This window comes from Oryctolagus cuniculus, chromosome 1, assembly GCF_051225735.1.
Source record: "Oryctolagus cuniculus isolate XC-2025 breed Fujian yellow rabbit chromosome 1, ASM5122573v1, whole genome shotgun sequence".
Lineage (NCBI taxonomy): Eukaryota > Metazoa > Chordata > Mammalia > Lagomorpha > Leporidae > Oryctolagus > Oryctolagus cuniculus.
The window spans coordinates 47403013-47417448 of NC_142867.1; the positions used below are offsets into that span (position 1 = coordinate 47403013).

Below are 14436 nucleotides of genomic sequence, written 5' to 3' on the forward strand. Positions count from 1 at the left end.
GTACCTAACCCATCCCAGGCTCAAATAAATAAATCTTTTTTTTAAGTATATGCCAAAATCCTAGCTTCTGTTTTTTTCCTTCTTATAGAGAAATATGCAGTACCTTAACATTGCTTATGGTTACCTGACTGTTTAAAAGAGCCCCATAAATTCTTCCTCCTACATGGTATTACTTAGTACCAAATCTTTCCACAGTGGTTGAAGTCTTGCTTCAGTTTCTACTAGTGGTAGGGGGAAGGGTGGAGCTAGCTGCTTGGCCGTGGAAGCTCCAGATACTCAGTCTGTACATATGGATCATAAGGCAGGAGGCCCAGAGCACTGCACAACAATGAATGTCAGGTAATTAGGTAATTGGAACTGGGATCTATTTCCCTCTTCTTCTCCCAAGCAAGAGGCTATGCTACCTTGGACTATGGCAGGAATGATGTGGAAAATCTTTCCTTCTTGCTTTATTAAATGCCACTTTACTAATTTTATTTTTTTATTTTTTGAGAGAGATCAAATTCATGTAACTTTTATTACTGAACATATTATTGTTCAGTTTCTTGTCAGTTATTTTTTTCTTCCTTTTTTTATTTAGTAAATATAAATTTCCAAAGTACAGATAATGGATTACAATGGCTCCCTCCCCCCCATAATTTCCCTCCCACTCCTACCCCTCTGATCTCCTGCTCCCTCTCCCATTCCATTCACATCAAGATTCATTTTCTTTTTTTTCTTTTTTTCTTTTATTATTTTTTTCTTTTGACAGGCAGAGTGGACAGTGAGAGAGACAGAGAGAAAGCTCTTCCTTTTGCCGTTGGTTCACCCTCCAATGGCTGCTGCAGCCGGCACACTACGGCCGGTGCACCACGCTGATCCGATGGCAGGAGCCAGGTGCTTCTCCTGGTCTCCCATGGGGTGCAGAGCCCAACACTTGGGCCATCCTCCACTGCACTCCATGGCCACAGCAGAGAGCTGGCCTGCAAGAAGGGGAAATGGGACAGAATCCAGCACCCTGACTGGGACTAGAACCCGGTGTGCCGGCACCGCAAGGCAGAGGATTAGCCTAGTGAGCCGCAGCGCCGGCCAAGATTCATTTTCAATTATCTTTATATAGAGAGGATTGAATTAGTATATATTAAGTAAAGATTTCATCAGTTTGCACCCACACAGAACATAAAGTGAAAAATACTGTTTCAGTACTAGTTATAGCCTTAAATCACATTGGACAACACATTAAGGACAGATCCCACATGAGAAGTAAGTACACAGTGATTCCTGTTGTTGACTTAACAATTTGACACTCTTGTTTATGGCATCAGTAATCACCCTAGGCTCTAGTCATGAGTTGCCAAGGCTATGGAAGCCCTTTGAGTTCACTTACTTAGATCTTATTCTGACAGGGTCATAGTCAAAGTGGAAGTTCTCTCCTCCCTTCAGAGAAAGGTACCTCCTTCTTTGATGGCCACGTTCTTTCCGCTGGATCTCACTCGCAGAGATCTTTCATTTAGGTCTTCTTTTTTTTTTCCAGAGTGTCTTGGCTTTCCATGCCTAAAAAACTCTCATGGGCTCTTCAGCTGGATCTGCATGCCTTAAGGGCTGATTCTGAGGCCAGAGTGCTATTTAGGACATCTGTCATTCTATGAGACTGCTGTGTATCCCTCTTCCCATGATGGATCATTCTCTCCCTTTTTGATTCTATCAGTTAGTATTAGCAGACACTAGTCTTGTTTGTGTGATCCCTTTGACTCTTAGACCTATCAGTGTGATCAACTGTGAACTGAAATTGATCACTTGGACTAGTGAGATGGCATTGGTACATGCCACCTTGATGATATTGTATTAGAATCCCCTGGCACGTTTCTAACTCCACCATTTGGGACAAGTCCAGTTGAGCATGTCCCAAATTGTACATCTCCTCCCTCTCTAATTCCCACTGTTATAATTAACTTGGATCACTTTTCAGTTAAATTTAAACACCTGAGAATAATTGTGTGTTAATTACAGAGTTCAACCAATAGTACTAGAACAAAACAAAAAATACTAAAATGGATAAAGTATTACATTATACATCAATAGTCAGCAAGAGATGATCAAGTCACTGTTTCTCATAGTGTCCATTTCACTTCAACAGGTTTCCCCTTTGGTGCTCAGTTAGTTGTTGCCGATCAGGGAGAACATATGATATTTGTCCCTGTGGGACTGATTTAATTCACTCAGCATGATATTTTCCAGATTCCTCCATTTTGTTGCAAATGACCGGATTTCATTGTTTTTGACTGCTGTATAGTATTCTATAGAGTACATGTCCCATAATTTCCTTATTCAGTCTACTGTTGATGTGCATTTGGGTTGGTTCCAGGTCTTAGCTATTGTGAATTGAGCTGCAATAAACATTAAGGTGCAGACCACATTTTTGTTTGCCAATTTCATTTCCTTTGTGTAAATTCCAAGGAGTGGGATGGCTGGGTTGTATGGTAGGGTTATATTCAGGTTTCTGAGGAATCTCCAGACTGACTTCCATAGTAGCTTAACCAGTTTGCATTCCCACCAACAGTGGGTTAGTGTCCCTTTTCCCCCACATCCTCTCCAGCATCTGTTGTTGGTTGATTTCTGAATGTGAGCCATTCTCACTGGGATGAGGTGAAACCTCATTGTGGTTTTGATTTGCATTTCCCTGATAGCTAGTGATCTTGAACATTTTTTCATGTGTCTGTTGGCCATTTGGAGTTCCTCTTTTGAAAAATGTCTATTGAGGTCCTTGGCCCATCTCTTAAGTGGGTTTTTTTTAACTTTTATTTAATGAATATAAATTTCCAAAGTACAGAATAATATGGATTACAATGGCTTCCCCCCATAACGTCCCTCCCACCCACAACCCTCCACTTATCTACTCCCTCTCCCCTTCCATTCACATCAAGATTCATTGTTGATTCTCTTTATATACAGAAGATCAGTTTAGCATACATTAAGTAAAGATTTCAACAGTTTGCTCCCACACAGAAACATAAAGTGAAAAATACTGTTTGAGTACTCGTTATAGCATTAAATCTCAATGTACAGCACACTAAGGACAAAGATCCTACATGAGGAGTAAGTGCACAGTGACTCCTATTGTTGACTTAACAAATTGACACTCTTGTTTATGGCATCAGTATTCACCCTAGGCTCTTGTCATGAGCTGCCAAGGCTATAGAAGCCCCCTGAGTTCACTGACTCTGATCATATTTAGACAAGGCCATGGTCAAAGTGGAAGTTCTCTCCTCCCTTCAGAGGAAGGTACCTCCTTCTTTGATGACCCATTCTTTCCACTGGGATCTCACTCGCAGAGATCTTTCATTTAGGTTTTTTTTCCCCCAGAGTGTCTTGGCTTTCCATGCCTGAAATACTCTCATGGGCATTTCAGCCAGATCTGCATGCCTTAAGGGCTGATTCTGAGGCCAGAGTGCTGTTAGGACATCTGCCATTCTATGAGACTGCTGTGTATCTCACTTCCCATGTTGGATCATTCTCTCCCTTTTTTATTCTATCAGCTAGTATTTGCAGACACTATTCTTGTTTGTGTGATCCCTTTGGTTCTTAGTCCTATCATTACGATCAATTGTGAACAGAAATTGATCACTGGGACTAGTGAGATGGCATTGGTACATGCCACCTCGATGGTATTGAATTCGAATCCCCTGGTATGTTTCTAACTCTACCGTTTGAGGTAAGTCAGCTTGAGCATGTTCCGAATTGCACATCTCTTCCCTCTCTTATTCCCACTCTTATATTTAACAGCGATCACTTTTCAGTTAAGTTTCAGCACTTAAGAAGAATTGTGTATTACAGTATTCAACCCAAAGTATTAAGTGGAACAAACAAAAAAAATACTAAAAGGGATAACATATTAAACTGCTCATCAACAGTCAGGGTGAGGGCTGATCAAGTCACCGTTTCTCATAGTGTTCATTTCACTTTAACAGGTTTCCTTTTTGGTGCTCAGTTAGTTGTCACTTATCAAGGAGAACAAGTGGTATTTGTCCCTTTGGGATTGGCTTATTTCACTCAACATAATGTTTTCCAAATTCCTAACAGGGATCACTTTTCAGTTAAAATTTAAACACCTAAGAACAATTGTGTGTTAATTACAGAGTTCAACCAATGGTACTAGAACGGCGGTTGATGTACAATGTAATACTTTATCCATTTTAGTATTTTGTTTTTGTTCTAGTACCATGGGTTGTTTGTTTTGATGTTGTGGAGTTCCTTGATCTCTTTGTAGATTCTTGTTATCAACCCTTTATCTGTTGCGTAGTTTGCAAATATTTTTTCCCATTCTGTCGGTTGCCTCTTCACTCTCCTGACTGTTTCCTTTGCAGTACAGAAACTTCTCAATTTGATGCAATCCCAAATGTTAATTTTGGCTTTTACTGCCTGCGCCTCCACCGTCTTTTCTAGGAAGTCTTTGCCGGTACCTATATCTTGCACGGTTTCTCCAATTCTCTCTAATAATTTGATGGTGTCAGGTCGTGAGTGAATTTTTGTGTAAGGTGAAAGGTAGGGATCTTGTTTCATGATTCTGTATGTGGAAATCCAGTTTCCCAGCACCATTTATTGAATAGACTGTCCTTACTCCAGGGATTGGTTTTAGTCCTTGATCAAATATAAGTTGGCTGTAGATGTTTGGGTTGATTTCTGGTGTTTCTATTCTGTTCCATTGGTCTATCCATCTGTTTCTGTACCAGTACCATGCTATTTTGATTACAACTGCCCTGTAGTATGTCCTAAAATCTGGTATTGTGATGCCTTCGGCTTTATTTTTGTTGTTCTCCGTTGTCTCCATATGAATTTCAGCATCATTTTTTCCAGATCTGTGAAGAAGGTCTTCGGTATTTTGATTGGTATTGAATTGATCTGTAAATTGCTTTTGGGAGAATGGACATTTTGATGATATTGATTCTTCCAATCCATGAGCATGGAAGAATTCTCCATTTTTTGGCATCCTCTTCTATTTCTTTCTTTAAGGTTTTGTAATTCTCATCGTAAGGATCTTTAACGTCCTTGGTTAAGTTTATTCCAAGGTATTTGATTGTTTTTGTAGCTATTGTGAATGGGATTGATCTTAGAAATTCTTCCTCAGCCGTGGCACTGCCTGTGTATAGAAAGGCTGTTGATTTTTGTGCATTGATTTTATATCCTGCTACTTTGACAAACTCTTCTATGAGTTCCAGTAGTCTCTTAGTAGAGTTCTTTGGATCCCCCAAATAAAGAATCATATCACCTGCAAAGAGGGATATTTGAGTTCTTCCTTCTCAATTTGTATCCCTTTAATTTCTTTTTCTTGCCTAATAGCTCTGGCTAAAACTTCGAGAACTATATTGAATAGAACTATATTGAATAGCAGTGGTGAGAGTGGGCATCACAATGTGGCTGAGATGTGAGTAGTCTCGCTGGGAGATGCCACAAGCTCGAGCAGCCTTGGCAACCTGGTGTGAGACATTGCAGGGGAATCTGAGCTTACATTGAGGACTGCACAGATCCTTTGTGATCCATGGGACAGAGCAGACAAATATTATACACACTGGGGCTAGTGCTCAGGCACTGATTGCCATCAAGGAGAAGAGCTCAGCTGAGTGGAATTACTTCCCTTCTGAATAAAAGAAAGAGAGAGAGAGAGATTGATTTACCACACCAAACCTGGGTGTTTCACCTTTGGCACACCCTTAACCCTGAAGAACTGAACAGAGCTCTCTGGACACATCCATAACAAGCCTCTAGAGATTCACCAAAAGCAGACAATCCACTTAATCTAGAGTCATAGTATAACGAGAAAAGCTGCCACAGTGAAAAAAAAAGAAGAAACCAAAGAATATCTCCACAATGCCAAACAACAAACACAAAAACCAAGGAAACAAGAACAAGGAAAATATCATAATACTCTCAAATAAACATGATTCTCCAATGCAAGATTATGAAGATGACGAGATAGAAAAAATGCAAGATACGGACTTCAAAAATTTATGATAAGAAAATTTAGAAGTTATCAAAAACAAATTCCTGAAATACAGAAATCCATATTGGACAGGACAAAAAATCTCTCTCCTGAAAATGAAATATTAAGGAGAAATCAAAATGAAATGAGGAATTTAGTAGAAAATGAAATTGTGATACTGAAGAGAAACCAAAATGAAATGAAGAACTCAATAGATCAAATGACAAACACATTAGAGAGCCTTAAAAACAGAATGGGTGAAGCAGAAGAGAGAATATCAGACTTAGAAGACAGAGCACAGGAAAGTATACAGTCAAACCAAAGAAAAGAAGAGGAAATTAGAAATCTAAAAAATATTGTTGGGAATCTACAGGATACTATTTAAAAAAAAAAACAAAATTCGGGTTCTAGGAGTTCCTGAAGGCATCGAGAGAGAGAAAAGATTAGAATGCCTTTTTAGTGAGATACTAGCAGAAAACTTCCCAGGTTTGGAGAAGGACAGAGAAATCCTAGTACAGGAAGCTCATAGAAACCCCAGTAAACATGACCAGAAGAGATCCTCACCACGACACATTGCAATAAAACTCACCACAGTGAAACAGAAAGAAAAGATTCTACAGTGTGTAAGAGAGAAACGTCAGATTACTCTCAGAGGATCTCCAATTAGACTCACAGCAGACTTCTCATCAGAAACCACACAGGCTAGGAGGGAATGGTGAGATATAGCCCAAGTACTAAGAGAGAAAAGCTGCCATCCCAGAATATTATATCCTGCAAAGCTCTCATTTGTGAATGAAGGTGAAATAAAGACCTTTCATAGCATACAGAAATTGAAAGAATTTGTCACCACTCGTTCAGCCCTGAAAAAGAAGCTTAAAGATGTGTTACACACAGAAACACGGCCATCAGTATGAAAGAAGGTAAAGGAAGAAAACCTCCCAGTAAAAGATCACAGAAAGTGCAAAGCATATAGTAGAAAATATCTTGGGAAAATGGCAGGGCAAAGTCACTACTTATCAATAGTCACATTGAACATTAATGGCCTCAACTCTCCAGTTAAAAGACACAGACTAGTTGAATGGATTAAAAATCAAAACCCATCCATTTGCTGCTTACAAGAAACACATCTTTCCAACAAAGATGCATGCAGACTGAAAGTGAAAGGCTGGAAAAAGATATACCATGCCAACAGAAATGAAAAAAGAGTGGGCGTAGCCATATTAATATCAGACAAAATAAACTTTACCACAAAAACTGTTAAGAGAGAAAAGAGGGGCATTCTGTAATGATTAAGGGTTCAATTCAACAGGAAGATGAAACTATCATAAATGTATATGCACCTAATTACAGGGCACCGGGTTGTTTAAAAGATATGTTAAGGCACATAAAAGGGAGACTTTAATGCAATACAATACAATAGTATTGGGGGACTTCAATACTCCACTTTCAGCAATATACAGATCAACCAGACAGAAGGTCAACAAGGAAACAGCTGATATAATTGACACTATAGTCCAAATGAATCTAACAGATATCTACAGAACTTTTTATCCTACACTTGAAGAATACACATTCTTCTCAGCACTACTTGGAACCTACTCCAGGATTGACACATACTAGGCCATAAAGCAAGTCTCAGCAAATTCAAAAGAATCGAAATCTTACAATGCATCTTCTCAGAGCACAGTGGAATGAAGCTGAAAATTAGCAGTTCAGGTATTGCTAGAGCATATGCAAACAGACGGAGACTGAACAACATGCTTCTGAATGAACAATGGGTCATAGAAGAAATCAAAAGAGAAATCAAAAACTTTCTGGAAGTCAATGAGAATAACAACACAACATATCCAAACTTATGTGATACAGCAAAAGCAGTTTTGAGAGGAAAGTTTACAGGAATATGTGCCTACATCAAGAAATTGGAAAGGTACCAAATAAATGAGCCTTCATTGCATCTCAAGGATCTAGAAAAACCGCAGCAAACCAGACCCAAAACTAGTAGGAGAGGAGAAATAATTAAAATCAGAGAAGAAATCAACAGGATTGAATCCAAAACAACATTAAAAAGATCAGCCAAAGAGTTGTTTTTTTGAAAACATAAATAAAATTGACACATCATTGTACCAACTGCCTAAAAAAAGAAGAGGAAAGACCCAAATAAATAAAATGAGAGGTGAAAAAGAAAACGTAACAACAGACACCACAGAAATAAAAGGCGTCATCAGAAATTACTACAAGGACTTGTATGCCACAAACAGGGAAATCTATCAGAAATGGATAGATTCCTGGACACATGCAACCTACCTAAATTGAACCAGGAAGACATCGAAAACCTAAATAGACCCATAACTGAGACAGAAATTGAAACAAAAGGCCCTCCCAACAAAGAAAAGCCCAGGACCAGATGGATTCACTGCTGAATTCTACCAGACATTTAAAGAAGAACTAACTCCAATTCTTCTCAAACTATTCAGAACAATCGAAGAAGAGGGAGTCCTCCCAAATTCTTTCTATGAAGCCAGCATAACCTCAATCCCTAAGCCAGAAAAAGATGTAGCATTGAAAGAAAATTACAGACCAATATCCCTGATGAACATAGATGCAAAAATCCTCAATAAAATTCTGGCCAATAGGATGCAACAACACATCAGAAAGATCATCCACCCAGACCAAGTGAGATTTATCCCTGGTAGGCAGGGATGGTTCAATGTCTGCAAAACAATCAATGTGATACACCACATTAGCAAACTGCAGAAGAAAAACCATATGATTATCTCAATAGATGCAGAGAAAGCATTCAATAAAATTCAACACCCTTTCATGATGAAAACTCTAAGCAAACTGGGTATGGAAGGAACATTCCTCAATACAATCAAAGCAATTTATGAAAAACCCATGGCCAACATCCTATTGAATGGGGAAAAGTTGGAAGCATTTCCACTGAGATCTGGTACCAGACAGGGATGCCCACTCTCACCACTGCTATTCAATACAGTTCTGGAAGTTTTAGCCAGAGCTATTAGGCAAGAAAAAGAAATTAAAGGGATAAAAATTGGAAAGATGAAGTCAAACTATCCCTCTTTGAGAAGATATGATTCTTTATTTGGGGGATCCAAAGAACTCTACTAAGAGACTACTGGAACTCATAGAAGAGTTTGTCAAAGTAGCAGGATATAAAATCAATGCACAAAAATCAACAGCCTTCGTATAAACAGGCAGTGCCACAGCTGAGAAAGAACTTCTAAGATCAATCCCATTCACAAAAGACACAAAAGCCATCTTGTACAATTAAAAACAAACCCAGAGGCATCACAATACCAGATTTCAGGATATACTACAGAGCAGTTGTAATCAAACAGCACGATACTGGTACAGAAACAGATGGATAGACCAATGGAACAGAATAGAAACACCAGAAATCAACCCAAACATCTACAGCCAACTTATATTTTATCAAGGATCTAAAACTAATTCCTGGAGCAAGGACAGTCTATTCAATAAATGGTGTGGGAAAAACTGAATCTCCACATGCAGAAGCATGAAGCAAGACCCCTACCTTACACCTAACACAAAAATCCACTCAAGCTGTATTAAAGATCAAAATCTTTCTTTTTGACTGCTGTATTGTATTCTATAGAGTACATGTCCCATAATTTCTTTATCCAGTCTACTGTTGATGTGCATTTGGGTTGGTTCCAGGTCTTAGCTATTGTGAATTGAGCTGCAATAAACATTAAGGTGTAGACCACTTTTTTGTTTGCCAATTTCATTTTTGGGTAAATTCCAAGGAGTGGGATAGCTGGGTTGTATGGTAGGGTTATATTCAGGTTTCTGAGGAATCTCCAGACTGACATCCATAGTGGCTTAACCAGTTTGCATTCCCACCAACAGTGGGTTAGTGTCCCTTTTTCCCACATCCTCGCCAGCATCTGTTGTTGGTAGATTTCTGAATGTGAGCCATTCTCACCGGGGTGAGGTGAAACCTCATTGTGGTTTGGATTTGCATTTCCCTGATAGCTAGTGACCTTGAACATTTTTTCATGTGTCTGTTGTCCATTTGGAGTTCCTCTTTTGAAAAATGTCTATTGAGGTCCTTGGCCCATCTCTTAAGTGGGTTGTTACTTTTGTTTCCGTGGAGTTTCTTGATCTTTTTGTAGATTCTGATTTTCAACCCTTTATCTGTTGCATAGTTTGCAAATATTTTTTCCCACTCTGTCAGTTGCCTCTTCACTTTCCTGACTGTTTCTTTTGCAGTACAGAAACTTCTCAATTTGATGCAATCCCAAATGTTAATTTTGTATTTGACTGCCTTCGCAACAAATTGGGGGATTCTGGAACACATCATACTGAGTAATTAAGGCAGTCCCAAAGGGACAAATATCATATGTTCTCCCTGATCAGTGAGAACCCACTGAGCACCAAAAAGGAAACCCATTGAAGTGAAATGGACACTATGATAAGCGGTGAGTTGATCAGCCCTTGTCCTGACTGTTGATGTACAATGTAATACTTTATCCATTTTAGTTTTTTTTTGTTCTACTTAATACTATTGGTTGAACTCTGTAATTAACACACAATTATTCTCAGGTGTTCAAATTTAACTGAAAAGTGATCCCTGTTAAATATAAGAGTGGGAATAAGAGAAGGAGGAGATGTATAGTTTGGGACATGCTCAAGCTGACTTGCCCCAAATGGTGGAGTTAGAAATGTGCCAGGGGATTCCAATGCAATCCCATCAAGGTGGCATGTACCAATGCCATCTCAGTAGTCCAAGTGATCAATTTCTGTACACAATTGATTTTAATGATAGGACTAAGAGTAAAAGGGATCACACAAACAAGACTAGTGTCTGCTAATACTAACTGATAGAAACAAAAAGGGAGAGAATGATCCAACAAGGGAAGTGGGATACACAGCACACTCATAGAACAGCAGATGTCCTAAACAGCACTCTGGCCTCAGAATCAGCCCTTAAGGCATTTGGATCTGGCTGAAGAGCCCAGGAGAGTATTTTAGGCATGGAAAGTCAAGACACTTTGGCAAAAAAAGAGGACCTAAATGAAAGATCTCTGTGAATGAGCTTCAAGTAGAAAGAACGGGCCATCAAAGAAGGAGGTACCTTTCTCTGAAGGGAGGAGAGAACTTCCACTTTGACTATGACCTTGACTAACTAAGATCGAAGTCAGTGAACTCAAAAGGCTTCCATAGCCTTGGCAACTCATGCCTAGAGCCAGGGGGATTACTGATGCCATAAACAAGAGTGTCAAATTGTTAAGTCAACAACAGGAGTCACTGTGTACTTACTCCTCATGTGGGATCTTTGTCCTTAGTGTGTTGTCCAATGTGAATTAATGCTATAACTAGTACTGAAATAGTATTTTTCACTTTATGTTCTGTGTGGGTGCAAACTGTTGAAATCTTTATTTAAAATATACTAAATTGTTCTGTATATAAAGAGAATTGAAAATGAATCTTGATGTAAATGGAATGGGAGAGGGTTTTGGGAGGTTTGCGGGTGGGAGGGAAGTTATGGTGGGGAAAAATTCATTGTAATCCATAAACTGTACTTTGGGAATTTATATTTACTAAATAAAAGTTTAAAAAAGAAGAATAAGCTTAACCCTGGATGTCAAAGATATGTACGGAGAAATTTTCTTAATGTAAATTTTAAAATCCAAACTTTTATATTTTATCTGTGATTAGACCTTAGCATTACTTGTTGGGTTTTCTCTCCATGTGTAATAATGCTATACCTTGGCAGGGTGCCTGAAAAGCTGGTTAAGGAGAAGGACTCATACAAAGACCTGTGGATTCAAAGCCAGGCTCTAACACTTGTTTGCCCAATACCTGGATCACATCACTCAAGCTCTTTGTGCTTCTGCCTCTGTACTTGTAAAATGAGAGTAAAAACTGTACTTACTTCATGGGCTCTGAGATGCATTAAGAGTGGTTATGCCTGACAAGGAGTCCATCAGCTGCTGTTACTCCATCAGCTGTGAATGAATCCTCCTTCCCCAAGCAGAAACCACATGAGTATCTGTTATTTCACCCATGCTTTGCAAAATGAACAAATGAGTCCGTTTTCTATTTCCACCAATCCTTACAGAATCCTCTTCACAAAAACTGCAATAAGCAAAGCACATTTGACCAAAAATTACCTGGAGTAGACAACAAGTGGATTTATAATGTATGTCTCACAGAAAATTCACTCAAGAAGGCCCTTTCTCTGTTTCCTTGACTCGTCTCCCTCATCTCTAACAGTTTCCTCTCCTCCCCTCCCCTTCCCTCCCTTACCCTCCCCTATCCCCCCTCTCTTCACGTCTCCTATTTCCTACCCTTCCTTCCCTTTCTCTTCCCTTACCTTCTCTGTCTCACTCTGTGTGCTGTGGTGTATGTATGCGAGTGTGTATGTGTGTTGTGTGACTGTTCCTCTCTATTCTTCCAAGCTTCCCATTTACTACTCAGTGTGCAGGAAATTGAATTCACCCCTGAATCCTTTCCCTAACCTATGGGTGCACACTCTTCTAAGTGCTCAAAAGCCATATCCTGTCCCTGCCTGAGTCAAAGACATGACTGCAACTCCATTAGCTTTCTGTGAGGGCTGTGGAATTTTTGAGAGCAGGAAAGAGCTGGGTTTCATCCAGGGTCCAGGCCAGTCCATCTTTTGGCTAATTATTTACTTTCTGCAATACTTTCTCTGTCTCCAGTGGCACAAGGACAGTAATTCCAACACCGAAGGGTAGTTTTTAGAATCAAAGTCAGACAGCAGGTTCTCAAATCTTTTTTGTGTTTCCAGGGACACCCCCACCCCTGGTGGGTTTCCGAGCACGAATTCAAGCAGCCCAGACTGGGAGACCGAAACGACAGCACTGGACAGAAGCAATGGGACCACGACTCCAAAGCCTGACAAACTGCTTCTGGTCTCTAGCTGGCTGATGCTCTCCATTGCCCTCGCTGGGCTGGCTGGAAACGCGGCTGTGCTCTGGCTCCTGGGCTTCCGCATGCGCAGAAACGCCTTCTCCGTTTACGTCCTCAACCTGGCAGCAGCGGACTTCTTCTTCCTCTGCGTCAGCGTTGTGCTTTCTCACTTCAGTTTGTTCTCCACCTCAGTCCCTCATTTCTTAACCTCTGTGTGGAATTTTTTCTACCTTACCGGTCTGAGCATAATCAGCGCCATTAGCACCGAGCGCTGCTTGTCCGTCCTGTGGCCTATTTGGTACCGCTGCCACCGGCCCAGACGCCTGTCAGCTGCCATATGTGCCCTGCTCTGGGCCCTGTCCCTGGTGTTGAGCTTCCTGGAAGGGTACAGTTGTGGTTTCCTGTTTAGCGATTGGGAACCTTCTACATGTCGGTCATTTGAATTTCTCGCTGCAGCGTGGCTGATATTATTATTTTTGATCCTCTCTGTGTCCAGCCTGGCCCTGCTGTTCAGGATCCTCTGTGGCTCACAGAGGTTTCCCCTGAACAGGCTGTATGTGACTGTCCTGCTCACAGCTCTGGTCTTTCTCCTATTTGGCATGCCCGATGGCATCCATTGGTATCTCTTATTCTGGATTGCTGGATTTTATAATAATTCCCATGCCTATTTTAACCAGGTTACACAGGTCCTGTCCTGTGTTAACAGTTCTGCCAACCCTATCATTTACTTCTTCGTGGGCTCCTTTAGACAGCGGCGGAGGGGACAGACGCTGAAGCAGGTTCTCCAGAGAGCTCTGCAGGACGCTCCTGAGATGGGTGAAAGTGGAAGCGGGCTTCCCCAGGGAACCCCAGAGATGTCGGGGAGCAGCCTGCTGTAGCGATGGAGACCCCCCTCTGCACTCACGCAGATACGGCTTCCAGAGCCAGTCCTGCTCCTATCACATCAGGAAATTTTCTGTCCTCCTCCAGGCCTTCACCCATCCTAGTGCGAGCTTTGTAATCTCCAGAATCCAGGACTTTCCCCACTTTTGAGGACCCTATCTTTAGTACAAGACTTTAAGCAAGTGCAGGAAAATTTTGAATTCCTTTGGCTATTGTACCTGACAGGAATTCAGGAACTCTAAGAATTTTCTATTTTGACAAGTATCTTTTGTTTCTGTCCCATAATTTCTCTCTAAATAAAATTAAGACTATTCCATTTCAATCCATCCCCAAAAGAGAGGTCTTCCTTAATTCTGTCAGTCCTTAAAATATCCCCCTTACTTTAATTAAATATTTATTGAATAAATGACTTGGTTGACAAGTATAAGCTGATGGATTTTTTTCCGGTGACTTTTTTGCTTTTTGCTTTGAACATCAGCATTAAGTGGGTTACTGTACACATCCAAAGGCCCAGCATCTCGGGGTGGGTTGGGTGGGGGGATCACTGAGCAGCACGCCTTGTACCAGAGTCTCACAAGAATGAGATATACAGTGCTACGCTGAGTGGTTAAAAGTACACAAAAAGTAGTTTTAACAATCTATAAATTTTTATACTTAAAACCATGATTGAGTTGAAATCT

General features: G+C 40.4%; 1 protein-coding gene across 1 annotated transcript; it reads left to right on the forward strand.

The window, feature by feature from the left end:
* Nucleotides 1-328: 328 nt before the first annotated feature.
* Nucleotides 329-13752, forward strand: LOC100338631 (mas-related G protein-coupled receptor member X2). Its single transcript, XM_051828003.3, has 2 exons — nucleotides 329-339; nucleotides 12753-13752. Exons 1-2 carry the CDS (start codon nucleotides 329-331, stop codon nucleotides 13750-13752), a joined length of 1011 nt encoding a protein of 336 aa, XP_051683963.3.
* Nucleotides 13753-14436: the final 684 nt, after the last annotated feature.